General features: G+C 42.7%; 1 protein-coding gene across 1 annotated transcript; it reads left to right on the forward strand.

Moving 5' to 3' along the window:
* The first annotated feature begins 1,159 nt into the window (after positions 1-1,159).
* Positions 1,160-2,501, forward strand: LOC126284214 (serine/threonine-protein phosphatase PP1-gamma catalytic subunit-like). Its single transcript, XM_049982985.1, has one exon. It carries the CDS (start codon positions 1,367-1,369, stop codon positions 2,282-2,284), a length of 918 nt encoding a protein of 305 aa, XP_049838942.1. The 5' UTR covers positions 1,160-1,366; the 3' UTR covers positions 2,285-2,501.
* Positions 2,502-18,287: the final 15,786 nt, after the last annotated feature.

Consider the following 18,287-nt stretch of genomic DNA (forward strand, 5'->3'; position numbering starts at 1 on the left):
CTGATGACCTCAGATGTTAAGTCCCATAGTGCTTAGAGCCATTTGAACCGTTTTGTTGTACCTATGAATGCAGATTATCTACCTGAAAACTCGAAGTTTAATGTCCCTTGAGAGATATGCTGAATGCCTTTGTGACACCGAGTGGCAACATGAATGCGACACTTAAGATACCAAAAATGTAAAAATTTATTTAGCTATACATTGAAAAATAAGTGTTCTGCCCATTTAATATTATTTCTACGTAATGAGCTCCATGTCATCCGTATTTTTTTTTTTATGAGCATTGGCAGAATATTGGAGGAAACTATGACAACTTTGCTTAAGAGCCGTCTACATTATTTAGGACACTTGATTTTACGAATTACATGTAGACCTACTTAAAGGTAAGGCTGACATAGTATTCGTTTTCTATGGCATCTCATTGCATTACTTGGCAGTAAAATGGAATGAATGAGTAAAGTATACCTGAAAATAAAGTAGAATGAATTTTCTGATACCCCCATAAATGCGTCCATAACACTCGAGCTATAAAACGAGACAGCAAAACTTCCGTTTTTACACTAGTTTTGAAGCAGTTCACTTTGGATCGCTCCAGAAATCTGGAACATCCGAAGTGATTCGTGTGAATTTGGTATCTTAAAACTGTTTTCTTTTGCGTGCTAGCGATAATTCATTATTATTATTATTATTATTGTTGTTGTTGTTTATTGAGACTTTTGACCTGAAGGCCATACAGCGATGCCTCAGTGTTTTGGAGATTTACAGAGTAAAGTTGCATTTATCAATGAATTTCATAATTAGTTTTAAAACTGCGATATTATTTTTATGAAGGAGAAGTTTGTACAATAGTTGGTAATGGTTGATGACATCGTATTAGTTGTGTGTAAAATCGATTATTTTTTTTGTCTAACTACGATATGGCAGCCACCAAGCAGGAGCATCTTTGGTCGGCATTCTCAGACTGCTGCAGATAGAGATCACTGGTAGACTTTATTCAGTGCGCTTCAATGCGTTTCACTAGTAATGTGAAAAGCAATAACAATGTATCTGTGCTTTGCCAAATTCATAGTTGTAAAGAGCTGGCCCTTACTGACACTGCGCCGAAGGCGCTGAGAAATGTGCGCCGCGCCTACGACTTATTTCAAATAGCTTCACAGTTTGGCAATATCTGCCCCTGAGGCTGAGTTACGGTGTTGCGTTATTGGGAAGACGTTGCAGATGATGCAAATAAAGAGTGACGATTCGAGTTGGTGCTGTTGTGAACGAAGACTCGCCACCAAAATTTGTTTTTCTTGGTGGTTTCAAGCCATAGAGTGAAACTTCACTGGAAAATGTAGACTTACGTGCCATTGGTAATGATTCTCCTATGGCTGAAATTGAACCAGAAATCTCTATCGATAGTCTTATAGATCGTCTACTGTGCTTTCACAGAAATCGACGCTGTAAAGCCGCTGCCCTTACAGAAGGAGAAATGAGAGCGTTGTGTCTCAGTTCACGCGAAATATTTCTGTCCCAGGAGACGCTGCTGGAATTGGAGGCTCCGCTAAATATTTGTGGCGACATACACGGTCAGTTCGTCGATCTTCTTCGGCTGTTCGAACGTGGCGGATTCCCACCGCATTCGAATTACCTCTTCCTCGGTGACTACGTAGACAGAGGACAACAGTCTCTGGAGACGATATGCCTTTTGCTCGCATACAAAATCAAATACCCGGAGAACTTTTTCTTGTTGAGAGGGAACCACGAGGCTGCGGGCATCAACGGGGTGTACGGGTTTTACGACGAGTGCAAGAGACGGTACAATGTGAAAGTGTGGAAGACTTTCAACGACTGCTTCAACTGCTTGCCGGTGGCTGCGGTGGTAAGCGACAGGATTTTCTGCTGCCACGCTGGCCTAAGTCCTGAGCTGCGTAACCTCAACCAAATACGTGAGATAATGAGGCCGACAGATGTGCCAGATAAAGGATTACTCTGTGACCTCTTGTGGTCTGACCCCGACGCCAGTATAACCGGCTGGGGCCCCAACGAAGAGAGGGGTATTTCTGTGACTTTCGGAGCGGATGTTGTGGAGCAGTTCCTGCGCCAGTACGATTTCGACCTCGTCTGCAGAGCTCACCAGGTAGTGGAGAACGGTTACCAGTTCTTCGCACAGCGACAGTTAGTGACGATATTCTCAGCACCTAACTACTGTGGAGAATACGCCAACGCAGGTGCCATCATGGCTGTTGATGAATCGTTGAAATGTTCCTTCCTAATATTTTATGAAAGCGGTAGAAAGCTGTAGTGTGCTCTTAACGACAGTGTGAGTCTCGACCTTTGGAAATGATGCCACTGTGGCAAATCACTCATTCAAAAAGTGGAGTCAGTGAAACAAGACGTGTGTGAGGCAAATTTGTAGGATAATATCTTATGTTTTCCTTTGAAACACTCATTGTATTATTTTATTGTATATCGTTTAGCTACTTTCCGATGGGAAATAATATCTTGTTGCTTGAAGTTTATTTCATGAAGGAGTTCTTCCGTCTCATAGCGGATTGCTTTTGGTTTATATAATAACAATGCCTGTGCATAAGGATTTTTGTTGTCCATTTCCTATAAAAGCCCGGCAAATGTGGAGGACGTGCAGTGCAAGGTCCTTGAGTCAATTCCGTAGCATTATACCGTTCTAATAGTTTGGTACATGATAGCGTAGTACACGTGAGAGAGACGGGGTTTGCTGTAAGCCCTAACACTCTTGTTCCTTATAGTAACTTCCATATCTACCGTTACTAAACTATAAGGAGGAGTCATCAACCTCTCTCCTTTTCCGTACTTGCCTTTTATTGAGTATCATTATCGTGCCGTGTTGTGAATATTCAGTGATGCAGAGAACGTAATGAATGTAATAATTATAATGACGGTTTCTGAAATTACTGACGCCACTCGTTTTGACGGTTAATTATGGATTGTTTTGCAACCATTATTTTTCATAAACCTGTCCGATTTTTTGTTTCATACTTTGAATTTTAAGTGCATAGCTATGTGACTGTGGAGCTGTAGATGCAAACTTTATATAGAGTTACACCTACTACTCCGAATCAAAATTATTTTTGTCAATTTTATATATTTGATTACTTTTAATAAGTAATAAGAAAGGTTCCACTAGTACCTCAATCCCCCCTTCGTTAATCTGATATTTTTAAAAGTATAACACCTTATTGTATGACGTCATTCTAGCTATACTCATTACGTAGGCCTACAAGTATACCAAAGATACCATCTCTCCTTCATGAAAATAATATCGCAATTTTAAAAATAATTATGAAATTCACTGATAAATGCACGCTTACTCTGTAAGTCTCCATAACACGGAGAGATAAATAAATAAATCAAGCAGGCTATGACTGTCGCCATGTTCTTTGTTACTCCTGTCAAATCCGATAGGTTATGTCGTCACCCTCCTCGTTATACGTTGTTTTCTCTCGTTTTACAGAAATTCATATTCTTCACCTTAGGCCAGTCGAGTTTTAACAGCCCTGTTGATATAGTCGAGTTTATTTGTATTTAATTCCTTTTTTCGTATAAAGTTTCACAGCCTCGATTAATCGAATGAAAGCATTTTGCCCTTCAGGTTGTATGTTTTATTTCCGTACCATGCACAAAACTCCTAGCTTCTCGCTTGAGATTCGTTGTGCAGTCTGCGTATCTGTTCACAGAACGTTTTATTTCGTGTGCTTCTTCAATGTGCACCGGTAAAATTCCTATCAGATCATGACTAAAATTTGGTTCACATTCATTTCACATTACAGCAGAAAACCACTTCCTATGGCTTTCGCTTATTTTCAGTTTCCGTATTAAATATTAATGGCCCTATATGATATGCAGTATTACAAGCGTGCCTTACGCTAGCACTGAAGTCGTTTACCAAATGCCATTAAAGGTATCATATTCCTCATTTGATTCTAAAATTCTGCTTAGCCGGAGTCTAAATACACTTTGAACGCCAGACGAGATTCTGCAATCGACGCACCGTAAATAGTCTTTTTGTAAAGTAAATGTTCGATGTGTCGTCGCTTGGTCTCAGGATTTGTGCTTGTGAGTTTTTCTCTGCCAAAGTTCTGTAAACAGCATGAATAGTGACAGATTGAACCGTAGCTGAAAATCCACTATAAGGTAGTTCGGTAAGACAAATGAACATTCGGACTGACAGTTGCTTCACGTTTTTTAAGGTAGTGTGATATAAAATTTTCTTCTATTGCTCTTTAAAGATGCAGTAGAAAAATTGGTAGATAATGACAAAGATAGAGCAGCGTGATACTTCTGAGAGATAATCACTTCTGTAGTTATATCCCGAATTTATTCTCCCAACAATTACTTCTTTATTGAAATTTGGAGGATATACCATTGTCCTGCGCGTGTTTTGACCCATCTTTAGTATGCATTGTATTTAATTATTCCCTAATGTTTTTTTTAGTAAACAGGTCGAAATAAGTTCTTACCTGTCAGCCCAAAGCAAATGAGTATGGTCAACGGGTAAAAATTTGCATGTTGATACGCTTTTTTATGTTTTGATTGAATAAGAGTTATAAATATGTTAAACAAAATATCAAGAGCCTTTAATCGTAAAATGCTTAAACGTGTTAAAATATTTCATCTGCGTCTGTATAACAGCTTGTATTAGTGCTGTTATATATGTATCTGTATCGACAGTGATGATGTCTTATTAAGACGAGCGGCACAAAGTACTTTTGTGTTAGAACGCCATTATCCAGCCCAATTCCTACTCCAGACGGTAATGGTCCACAGAGAGAATGGCTGTCTCTACGCCTCCCCAAAAACAAATTTTTGATCACCAAATCGCCAACGACTGGTTTTGGGAGAAGGTCTGAAGCCCAAATTGTGAACAGTGCAAAAATAAACTATTAATTAATGATTGTAATTGGTGTGGACTCAGTTAAGAAATTTCTATCGTTTCACTAAAAATGTCATTACGAGAAATTTGTGTGTGTGGGAGCAGACACACACACACACACACACACACACACACACACACACACACACACACACACACACATTAGTTATGCACAGTTTTACTCTTCATCTCTACATACGTCACGGATATCTCTTTTGTTACCACGGCTTGGAAAGTCACAGATTAACCAACAATACTTCACACCCGATGTTAATAGGTTTTTAAGTTATTTGGCAACCCATTACGAAAATCACAAGTAACAGCTTAGTGATTAGACAGCACAAACTAATTTCTTCACTAATGTGTATGTCCCATCGACAGATAAATCATTAGCGATAGTCATTAGTTTAGATGTGTAGTAGTAATCACCCCAAAGGTCGGTTTGAACACCACTGTAATTTGATAGGCGTAGTTTATGCATTCGACCTGAAAACCAGCTCATCTGGCAAACAGCAGGCAGTGATGTAACTAAGTTTTTTGGGGGCCCCGTGCAAATAAATTTTGGAGACCTTATTTACTAATAAACCTTAAAAAAAAAACAATGAAAACATTAGACATTCACATACCACAATCTAGATTAAAAGTGAAATGAACTTATAGTGTATAGAATAATAACCACTACCAGTCACCAGTTATTGACATTTACTGTATCAAAGATATAACGTGGAGGTACCAGTATTTACCATTATGAATAATGTACAGTTACTTGCAAAAAATCGAGTTATATTTGTGAAAAAAAAGTGACGAACGTAATGTGAAAATGCTATGGATACTCCAGCTGTATGTTAAGAAGATTAATACTTCAGAACACATGCCGCTTAGAAACTTCCAAATGTTTCAAATTGACCTTTTTGGTTATCATCACATTATTTGTTTTTTTTTTTTTTTTTACTTCTACAATGATCTCCAATACTGGGCACTGAAACATTTAATTGAATATAAAACCAACTGAAGATGGGCATAAACTGGGAACCAGGCACGCGTTAAACAATATTTTGTGCCTGGTAGCGGTTATTATTCTCCCCCTACAAGGGAACAGTCATGGAGTCCAACTGCATCCATTATGTATAAAATTCACCTGAATAAGTATGAAACTTCCTGGGAGATTGAAACTGTATGCCAGACCTAGACTAGAACTCGAAGCCTTTGCTTTTTGTGGGCAGGTGCTCTACCGGCCAAGACCCTTCCAAGGGTTACCAGACGTCCGGGTTAATCCGGACATGTCCTCCTTTTTAGCTCTTTGTTCGGGGTCCGGGCGGTTTTTTACAGTGTCCGGATTTTTCGCAAAGTTGAGTGTAATACAGTTAAATTTACGATTCGTCCCGTTCTGTTGCTCTTTTCTTAAATTCTTTAACTATTGGCACAGCCTTTGTGATAAACATGCACGAAGGCGGTGTTACTATGTAGCACCATGATCGTCGATGTTATCGTTGATCGACCTATAAGCGAATGCAAATATCGATTATTTAAAATTTTCGTTTCGTATCTTCGCTCTGTAGTGGCTTGGCTTCCTGTAGTGCACGTGTGATTTGTGAGTGTAATTTTTAACTGAGTGATTTATGTGAAATATTAATTTGAAGTGGAATGTAAGATACGTGGAGCTGGAACGTATGTCTCAGTGACCAATAAAGGTAAGAAATAACTCGACAGATTAACTGTCATGGTTTTATTTCATTGTTTCGTAGTCATTCAATTTATTTGTATTCGGGAGGTTAAAGTGCAGTTTACATGTCGTCAGCTGCTGCTTGAATTGTAGATGTTGGTAGCGGTGTGTTGAATGAAGGGAGGTGAATGGTCTTACGTTTTTCGCTTTGTAAACAATACCGTGTTGCTGACATAACAAAACAATTGACGCCACATTGTCACCACAATCAATGTTTTTAATTTAAAATAAAAAAAAATATTGCTCTGGGAATCACTACCTGACCACCAGTAACAATTAACTACTAGTTTTACCGGTAATTCCCGGCAGTCACGTGACTTGTCCAAAGCTGACGGATGGTATCCTCATCTGCAGTTGACCCGTTTGATATGTCCTCTTTTTTCTTCCTTTGTCCTCCTTTTTGAATCTGTGAGTCCCCCTTTTTAAACAACTGCATTGGTCACCCTAACCCTTCCTCACCGCCTTACCACCGTGGTCAGTAGATGTGCAAACTGCGTGGCACACGTGGGGAGAGCAGTAGTGATCTTGCGGGCAGGCGCTGTAGGGGAAATGTGGAGTGGTGGAGGGGAGGTGCCATTCTAAATTGAATCCTAAGGTCACCATTTTTGTACATATTAAATGGGACCCCTCAACGCCCTCACTATCATGGTGATAGATCAGTCACCTCTGCTATGGTTAGTATCTAAAAAGAATGCCGCCAAAAATGTAGGGATTTATTTTCACATGGCTTGTTAACCATTTACAACTTTCAAAGAAGCACCATTAGTGGCGATTTTGAGTAAAACCTACACATTTTCTGGCTGTAACGTTAAAATTTTCTTATTTTGACAAAAAACAGCAGAGTTTACAATGTCTCGCCTCACTAACGCGTAGTGCAGAGGCAACTGCGAGAAAATTCTGGAACAGTGATTTATTAAGTGAGGAACTGAGGAAAAATAAGGTCAATAGATTATTAAAAACCACACCCACAGCCGGCCGAAGTGGCCGTGCGGTTCTAGGCTCTGCAGTCAGGAACCGCGAGGCCGCTACGTTCGCAGGTTCGAATCCTGCCTCGGGCATGGATGTGTGTGATGTCCTTAGGTTAGTTAGGTTTAACTAGTTCTAAGTTCTAGGGGACTAATGACCTCAGAAGTTGAGTCCCATAGTGCTCAGAGCCATTTGATTTGAACCACATCGACCATAAAAAATGGTTCAAATGGCTCTGAGCACTATGGGACTCAACTGCTGTGGTCATTAGTCCCCTAGAACTTAGAACTACTTAAACCTAACTAACCTAAGGACATCACACACATCCATGTCCGAGGCAGGATTCGAACCTGCGACCGTAGCAGTCGCACGGTTCCGGACTGCGCGCCTAGAACCGCGAGACCACCGAGGCCGGCATCGACCATAAAAAAAACCTTTAATATCTTCACTTATGCTGTTTCAAAATTCTATCGATGGCCCCTAAAAGTTACATTCTTTTATTGAAAAACTTTGTAGCTAGTGGAATAACACAGTAGATAATGAAGTTTTCATTATAATGATATGACGAAATATTCTCAAAAAAAAAAAAAAAAAGGTTCAAATGGCTCCGAGCACTATGGGACTTAACTGCTGAGATCATCACTCCCCTAGAACTCAGAACTACTTAAACCTAACTAACGTAAGGACATCACACACATCCATGCCTGAGGCAGGATTCGAACCTGCGACCGTAGCGGTCGCGCGGCTACAGACTGTAGCACCACTCCGGCCGGCGAAATATTCTCCTCTTTGTGTGATATCATTTGCCAAAATTTCGATACCTGAAACCATTTATGAAACATGAGGAATGTTGTGGTTATTTCACTCTGGCTTTATTGCCGGTGCGGCGCGATCGCAAATGAGAGTGCTACGTCCGATCAGTTTTCTCGAGATTGGTGACAGATAGACAGCTCTATCCAAGACTAAAGAAAAATTCAATGTTTTAGCTAAATTTCATACGCAGCCACATATTATGTAATGTGCACCAAACGGAAAATCATAGCGATCTCTATTTTTTATTTTCGCGTTGTGTCTCACTTCCACATGAATATCACAGTAACTATGACTGTTAGCAAAGCGATGGACACATCGTCATGAACATGACATATAAAAGTACAAGCACAGCAAATGATTTTTTTTGCCAAATTGTTTCTGTAAAATCGTTTGAGTAAGACTGCAGGGGATGCGCTCCAATCCTGTCATCGCCGATCGGCCGAAGGTTGCGAACACTTGTCAGCCTCCCCTTAAACGAGTGAACTCGCCCAGAGCTCTGGACGGAACCTGGTCAGTGCGCTTTGGCCACTGTACTCGTTTTCTGCACCGACTCTACCTTATTCCCAACCTTCCAAACTTTAAAGAAGTTCTTCCACAAAACTTGCGAGACTAATAATCCTTTGAAAGGAGTTTGTCCGTTTAATCTCACTTTGAAGCAGACGCTGCTCCTGACAGTATTGAGAACTGCCAGAAATGCAGACAGAGCATTTCTTGCAGCGACTTGGGCACTGTGTTTAAATAAGAAGAAGAAAACAGGGAATTGCTCAAACTGAGAGAGAGATCTAAGTGAAACTCTGCTAAAGGCAGCTACTCTCAGAAGCCAATGATTACATTAACTTTCTTCGAATAAACAATGAAATCCTTTAAAAAATAGTTACGGCCCTCGTAAAAGAGCAAACTTCTCTTATCTAGCCACAGATTTGTCGAACAAGTCCATACACGAACCAACAATATTTGTCATTTTACTCTTGCCTTCGCAGCAGGTGCTTTTCGTGTTGGTATATTGCATTTTGACACTAGCAAGAAGGGCAACGAATGCAGATAAAGCATTTCTAACACTGACTCTTGACACGTATTCAAAGAAGGAAAAGTAAACAAAACCCTGGTCCAGGAAATAATTTGAAATGACGGGAGAAACATTCACATGAAAACCTGTTAAATGAAATGTTATGTTCAAAACCTGATGATTACATCAACTTTCTATGGATGGCTTGTTTTGAGCGCCCTCAGATTGAAAAAGAAGACACTAGTATTCGAAAATTAATTATCTTCGATTCAGTTCTCCAATGACAGTTCACTAACAGATCACAACGTGGATACATGTAGCACACATCGTCCACTGAAGAACCAGAGCACTTTGGTTTTTGTATCATTGCTATATGTAGAATATTGTTTTTTTTCCACAGTTGTGGAAACTCATGATACAATGAGATAAATTATAATAAAACTATTTTCCATTAAACATACGCGGTGAAACATCGACACAAACAACGTCCTTCATCTTGTCCAGCTTTCCGTTAATCAAAATTTCTCACAAACACATCAGACATGAAATATGCTTGACAAATGCGTCAAACACCACTGTATACGATAAATGTTTGTCAAACATAGTGGAGTTAGACAAATTGTTTGATCGTGTACGGAGGCCTTAACATAGCGTCCGCCCCCCCCCCCCCCCCCACACACACACACAGCCTATTGTTGCCAAATAACAATGAAGAAGGGTAACTCATTCCAGAGCGCTATCTGTACCAAAACAGCGCCGGTGGAATCTGTAGTACTAGCCGCCACAAGCTGTAGCATTCTCGCTAACATTAAACAGGGAAAGGTGCGAAGTGTTTGCTGCCACAATTCTGTTCGGCTTCTTAACGAGTTTCCACGGATAAATTGGATGTAAGAATACATTTTTGAATAAATCATATCATCTATTTTTTGTTTGTTTTTGCTAGATGCGTGTATTAATTTGCATTCAATCAAGGTTCAAATACGCGTCCGGCCATCCATATTTAGGTTTTCCGTGATTTCCCTAAACCGCTCCAGGAAAATGCCGGGTGGTTCCTGTGAAAGAATACTTGACGCAATCCGAGCACGTGGTCTGTCTCTAATGACATCGATGTCGATGGGACGTTAAACCGTTAAACCCAATGTTCCTTTTTTCATTCAAATAGAAAGAAACGAAACACAAAAAATAGTGTTGACAAAAACCTAGAGAAACATTTATATGGTTTTTTCACGAATTTATTCTTGTGGTACCATTTTTTAGCGTGACCCACTCTTTTTCTTGCAAGGGGAATGGGAACAACGCCGCAGCGTTTTACTTGTCACTTGATAAATTTTCCGATATAAACATTCAAAGTCCTTAGAAGGATCACAGTAAACGTCAACAGGGTAACTGTTGTTCTTTAGTCCTACCAGGACTTAGTTCATGTGAGCCAGTAAAGCATTCTCAGAAGAGAATACTCAGCTATTAAAATGCGAATCTCGGGAAGCTTGTTCACTATTTTGTTGTAAGCCACCTTCTGAAAAATCTTTGAAATGGAATGAAATGAGCGTATGGCATCGCAAGCCGGTAGGCCCCGACCGGGGAAAATGGTTCTGAGCACTATGGGACTCAACTGCTGAGGTCATCAGTCCCCTAGAACTTAGAACTACTTAAACCTAACTAACGTAAGGACACCACACACATCCATGCCCGAGGCAGGATTCGCACCTGCGACCGTAGCGGTCGCGCGGTTCCAGACTGTAGCGCCTAGAACCGCTCGGCCACCCCCGACCGGGGAAGTTCGGCCGCCAAGTGGGTCTTATTTCAGAGGACGCCACAGTGGGCGACTTGCACGCCGGTGACGAGGATGAAATGATGATAAGGACAACACAACACCCACTCCACGGAGAAAATCTCCAACCCGGCCGGGAATCGAAGGCGGGGCCGCTCCACGGGAGGCAAGCTAATGAAAAATCTTTGAGAATACGTTTCTATAATCAATTAGAGGTCAATTGCTTTTCTTAATCTTCAAAAATGGGTGCTGCTGCTGCATATTTCAGTCTTTCACGAAATACAAATCAGCAAAAGATTTTAAAAATAATTCAAAAGCCACTATCGCTTAAACACTTGTTTACTATATGACCGGTTTCAACACGCTAAAGGTGCCATCATCGGATATGAATGTAGCTTAACATGTATAAATCATTTGGATAAAACGATACATGAGGCAGACCAGCTGATATATAGAATCACTGTCGCAGAAATAAAAGTTAAAAAAACTGCTCTCATGGTCATTCTATTCCATCAGATATATAAAACCGAAGTTAGAAGATAAAACTATTTGACACATGAACGCAGGTCGACTAACAACGGTTGGCATTAGAGTGTAATGCCGACTGTTGTTATATTTCTGTGTCCCAGGGCTGTGCTGACATCCGACCCCCCCCCCCCCCCCCTCCCTTCACCAGGGAATCGGTGGGGAAATTAAAACTGGTAGAACCTTTTTCGGGACTCGAACCCTGGTCTTCCTGGACGGAAAGATCATTTGCACCCCCGCCCCTCCCCTAACACAATTAAACCACCAGAGGCGCTTGGAATTGACAGGAAATTAAAAGTGGCTGTGCCCTTTCTGGGACTCAAACTCTGATTCTACTGGATGGAACGCACAGCTGCACCCCCTAACACATGGAAACTGTCCAGATGCAGGAGAAGGTTAGGTTATTATAATTTATTAATTTGGTCGGGAAACTGACACAAATATCGATCCTAATTACGTGATTAATCACAAAGATCGGGCCTAATTACACAACTATATGCATAGCGCTACACAAGGACGGCATAAAAGCGCAATACCGCTCAAAAACTGACGATACCGTACAACTGGTGTTATCCTGCCGGGAAAAAAATTTCGCAATACCACTCGAAACTAGCGACGGACACACTCAAACTTTACCCTACACCTAAAAGCTGGCGGGGAAAAGGCATGGGTGTAAGGTACTATGTTTATTCTTTTTGGTGCAGAATACGTTCAACTGACGAGAAGCTGGTGTTGGACAGAGAGACAATTAAAAAGTGTATTACGTGTAAGTTGTTTGACGTGAGAGTTGGCTGCAGATGCCTGCCGAAAAACCATCCGGCAGCCCAGCTAATCGAAGGCAATACACGCTACCACAACTCAAGGAAAAAAATGCGTCACAGTTCAAATTACGCTTCGAAATTGTCGTGAAAAGACCAGCACTCGTGTTGAATGGGTGATAATGCAGCATATGTACTGGGGAAAATAGCCATGCTGAAAGACTGTATAGGGGGCGGCAGTTGAACGTGCGTTCTCCTTCATAGGCATCGACAAACTGCCGAAAATCGAGGCCACCTTCCTCTCTCCATCCACCCCTCTCTCTCTCCATCCACCTACATGCTCCTTCAAATGTCCAGCTGTTTCGCCGACCACCTCGCGAGCTGCTGTCCGCCCTTTGTTGCCACCCTCTGCGGTCGCTGGCCACACTCGGGGCTTTCCACCATCTTGTCGCCACCTTAAGGCGACGCTCGTACGCCAACACAGTAGCGTGTATAGGATAGAAGTACGGCCGCCTCACGTGCAACTTGTTCGTCCAAAATATAATGACAGAGCCCCCAACAAACGACGCCCCCCCCCCCCCTGTACCCGGCGCCCGGCGACCACCACAGCAGACACGCACCCCCCCCCCCCCCCCCCTCCTCCACCTCGCCCACAGCAACCCGCCGTTCTGCGATGGAGAACAATGTAGTTGACGTCAACGCATCTATCTGTAATCAGGCACCTATTACATAAAGCAAAACACATTTGCGACTATAATAAATGTTCTCTTTCCATGAAAATAGGTAAATTTCCACTCCGCTGGCATCAACATCCGGTTCCCCTGACCATCGTAGAGGAATCGGATTCCGATCATGGTTAACGATAGGCCTGGCACGCCCTCCACGGACACATCCTTTGGCGGGACTAGCCCCCATTCTAAGTCCAATACTTCCCCCACCCCCCACCCCCCATCCCATGAACCATAGACCTTGCCGTTGGTGGGGAGGCTTGCGTGCCTCAGCGATACAGATAGCCCTACCGTAGGTGCAACCACAACGGAGGGGTATCTGTTGAGAGGCCAGACAAATGTGTGGTTCCTGAAGAAGGGCAGCAGCCTTTTCAGTAGTTTGCAGGGTTAACAGTCTGGATGATTGACTGATCTGGCCTTGTAACAGTAACCAAAACAGCCTTGCTGTGCTGGTACTGCGAACTGCTGAAAGCAAGGGGAAACTAGGGCCGTAATTTTTCCCGAGGGCATGCAGCTCTACTGTATGGATAAATGATGATGGCGTCCTCTTGGGTAAAATATTTCGGAGGTAAAATAGTACCCCATTCGGATCTCCGGGCGGGGACTACTCAGGAGGACGTCGTTATCAGGAGAAAGAAAACTGGCGTTCTAGGGCTCGGAGCGTGGAATGTCAGATCTCTTAATTGGGCAGGTAGGTTAGATAATTTAAAAAGGGAAATGGATAGGTTAAAGTTGGATATAGTGGGAATTAGTGACGTTCGGTGGCAGGAGAAACAGGACTTTTGGTCAGGCGAATACAGGATTACAAATACAAAATCATATAGGGGTAATGCAGGAGTAGGTTTATTAATGAATAGGAAAGTAGGAATGCGGGTAAGCTATTACAAACAGCACAGCGAACGTATTGTTGTGATCAAGATAGACACGAAGCCAATGCCTACGACAGTAGTACAAGTCTATATGCCAACTAGCTATGCAGATGATGAAGAAATTGAAGAAATGTATGATGAGATAAAAGAAATTATTCAGATAGTGAAGGGAGAGGAAAATTTAATAGTCATGGGTGACTGGAATTCGATAGTAGGAAAAGGGAGAGAAGGAAACATAGTAGGTGAATATGGATTGGGGGTAAGAAATGAAAGAGGAAGCCGCCTGGCGGAATTTTGCACAGAGCACAACTTAATCATAGCTAACACTTGATTCAAGAATCATAAAAGAAGGTTGTATACATGGAAGAAGCCTGGAGATACTGACAGGTTTCAGATAGATTATATAATGGTAACACAGAGATTTAGGAACCAGGTTTTAAATTGTAACACATTTCCAGGGGCAGATGTGGATTCTGGCCACAATCTACTGGTTATGATCTGTAGATTAAAACTGCAGAAACTGCAAAAAGGTGGGTATTTAAGGAGATGGGACCTGTATAAACTGACTAAACCAGAGGTTGTACAGAGTTTCAGGGAGAGCATAAGGGAACAATTGACAAGAATGGGGGAAAGAAATACAGTAGAAGAAGAATAGGTAGCTTTGAGGAATGAAATAGTGAAGGCAGCAGAGGACCAAGTAGGTAAAAAGACGAAGGCTAGTAGAAATCCTTGGGTAACAGAAGAGATACTGAATTTAATTGATAAAAGCAGAAAATACAAAAATGCAGCAAGTGAAGCAGGCAAAAAGGAATACAAACGTATCAAAAATGAGATCTACAGGAAGTGCAGAATGGCTAAGCAGGGATGGCTAGTGTGGTGTCGCCGCCAGACACCACACTTGCTTGGTGGTAGCCTTTAAATCGGCCGCGGTCCGGTAGTATACGTCGGACCCGCGTGTCGCCACTATCAGTGATTGCAGACCGAGCGCCGCCACACGGCAGGTCTAGAGAGACTTTCTAGCACTCGGCCCAGTTGTACAGCCGACTTTGCTAGCGATGGTTCACCGACTTGTACGCTCTCATTTGCCGAGACGATAGTTAGCATAGCCTTCAGCTACGTCATTTGCTACGACCTAGCAAGGCGCCATTATCAGTTATTATTGATATTGTGCATCATATACCGTCCAGAGCGACGTTCGTCATTAATGGATTAAAGTTAAGTATTCCACCAGCTACGTCTGTTTTTCTCAATTCTAATTCCCTTGTCATATTCCAGACCTCACGCCAGCCTGCGTGAGCTAAAACGTGTGCATTTCGGCCTCCTTTAGTAACCCTGTGTTGGCTCTCCTGCCAACCACAACATTGGCGACGAGAGTAAAAGTGTTCTTATCTAAATTGCCCTGATTTACTTGTGTAATGGCTTCGCCACAATCTCCAGATGTACTGTCCGAATTTTATCGCTTACAGAATCAGCAGACGCAGGCCTTATTGGATGGCCTTGGACAGCTCGTCCAGGGTCAACGTGCGATGCAAAACGATGCGGCAGCACCCGCTTCACCGCTAACGCGGCCACAACACGCTGTTACACCAACTTTTCGACCTTTTGATGCTGCACTGGAAAGCTGGACGGAGTGGTCACGCCAATTTGGATTCCATGTCGCCGCCTACAGAATTCAAGGTAACGAGCGGCAGCCGTTTTTGTTATCGTCGGTCGGCGTGACTACGTACCGTGTGATAGTCAAATTATTTCCCCGACGCGACGTATCAACTCTGTCCTACGAAGAAATTTTGTCTGCATTAGATGCATATTTCAAAGAATTAGTCAATGTAGTTGCCAAACGGTATGCCTTCTTTCGTACAAAACGTACGGCAGGTCAGACTAATCGAGAGTGGGTTGCAACCTTGCAAGGCCTTACTAGGATTGTGCTTTTGAGTGTCAATATGGACTCCCATATTCAAATACTATGGAACGTGATGCAATTGCACAGAACATTTCTGATTTTCGTATAAGGGAACAGATTTTGAAACTAGTAAATCCCTCCCTTCAGCAAGTGATGGACATATTGGATCGGCAGGACACGCTTGACTTTGCTCAGGAATCATTTGAAACTTCGCCAGCAGTGTGTCAGGTTAACCGGCCCGTCGGGCGAACTGCACGGAGCAGTAAACAGCCCTCGCGCCCGGCCGCGCTGCTGCCGCCAGGCTCTCAGCCACGTGTCCCGCGCCGGAAAGCAAATGCAGTGACCAAATCATGCCCGCGTTGCGCTACTAGACATTCGCGTCAAGCTATTTGCTTTTATTGTAATAGAAAAGGACATGTTCAGAGTGTTTGCCAGAAAAAGCTCAGATCGGAAGCTCAAAACCATTCCACGCCCTTTGCTTCGCGCCGGTATCGTAATCGATCCATGGATACTCAGGCTCGCGAAACTTCGCCCATGGGAAATTCATGTAGTTCATTCCACTCCGCCCAGTCCACTCTCTCTAACAGTGACTGTGTTCGTCCGAAAGATAGTGTGCGTCGACATCGCCGGAACTCCCGTCAAGTCGCACGTGATTATGTACCAGTGTCAGTTCACGTTGCACGAGACAGTCGCTCTTGTCGTCAGCAGGTCAATAAACTTTTTGTAGACTTGGACATTAACAGCAAAGTGATACCATTCCAGCTCGATACCGGAGCTGCAGTTTCACTGATCAATCACAACACTTACAAACTGCTGGGCACACCTCCGTTGCGTGCCGCAAATGTTAGGTTAACTAGCTATTCAGGTCAAGAGATCCCTGTGTTAGGACAGCGCAGCCTTCTTGCAACATACAAAGGACAAACAAAACTTGTGTCATTTTACGTCCTTCGTTCTTCTTCTGCAGTGAACTTGTTTGGTTTCGATTTATTTCAGTTGTTTAACTTGTCTATAGTAAATCAGGTCCCATCAGTGAACCAGACGGTGCCTTCAGACAATGTTTCTCGTCTATGTGAAGAATTTGCAGACATTTTTGCACCGGCCTCGGTTGCGCTAAGAACTATAAAACACATTTGGAACTGAAAGTAAACACGCAACCGAAATTTTTCAGAGCGCGAAATGTTCCCCACGTATTGCGTGATGAGGTCGCGAAAACATTACACGATTTTGAATCACAAGGTGTAATTGAACGTGTGCAGGCTTCTCTCTGGGAATCACCCTTTAGTAATTTTGCCAAAACCTTCCGGAAAGTTGAGATTTTTTGTGGACTTCAAGGCAACAGTGAATCCACAACTAGTGATTGCAACTTTTCCTTTACCCCGCCCGGAAGATCTTTTTGACAAACTGTGCCCGGGTAAATACTTTTCGAAGTTGGACCTCGCAGATGCGTACTTGCAAATAACGGTGGACGAAGAATCCCAGCGCATTTTGGTGGTTAACACGCATCTTGGTTTGTATCGATTCAAACGACTGCCATTCGGGTGTGCATCCGCCCCTGCATTGTTTCAGCAATATCTACAAACTGTTTGTGCGTCGGTCCCTACTGCAGCAAATTATGGGGCGATATTGTGATCTCTGGAAAGACGGAAGTAGAACATTTGGCCAATCTCAGGACATTATTTTAGGTCTTGCGACAAAATGGTCTTCGCTTGCGGAAGGACAAATGTGTGTTTTTTGCTCGTGATTTGCCATACCTGGGACATGTAATCAATGCCCAAGGCATACATCCCAGTCCCACGCACCTTCGTGCCATACAAGACTTGCCTTCGCCGCAGAATTTGAAGCAGCTACAGAGTGTGCTGGGAAAAATTCATTATTATCACCGTTATATACCACACGCCTCTTCCATTTCAGCTCCGCTTCATCGCTTACGCCGTAAAGGTGTTCCGTTCGTCTGGACGACGGAATGCGACCGCGCCTTTCGCCAGTTGAAATCGGCGTTGCTTTCCAATACTTGCCTTACGCCATTCGATCCCCAGAAGCCCCTTTTGATGATGGTGGATGCATCGGATTTCGGGATCAGTACTGTGCTTGCGCACAAAGATGGATCGCACGATCGCCCTATTGCCATTGCGTCCAAATTGCTCTCGTCTGCTCAAAGAAATTATTCACAGACCGAGAAAGAAGCATTGGCTCTAGTATTTGGTGTTACAAAGTTTCATGATTTCTTGTATGGTCGTCACTTTACCATAATCACAGACAACATACCTTTGACATCGCTTTTCATCCGACCAAGCCTGTACCTCCACGTACAGCGCAGAAATTCATTCGCTGGTCTATTTT

The sequence above is a fragment of the Schistocerca gregaria genome, chromosome 8 (assembly GCF_023897955.1).
Source record: "Schistocerca gregaria isolate iqSchGreg1 chromosome 8, iqSchGreg1.2, whole genome shotgun sequence".
Lineage (NCBI taxonomy): Eukaryota > Metazoa > Arthropoda > Insecta > Orthoptera > Acrididae > Schistocerca > Schistocerca gregaria.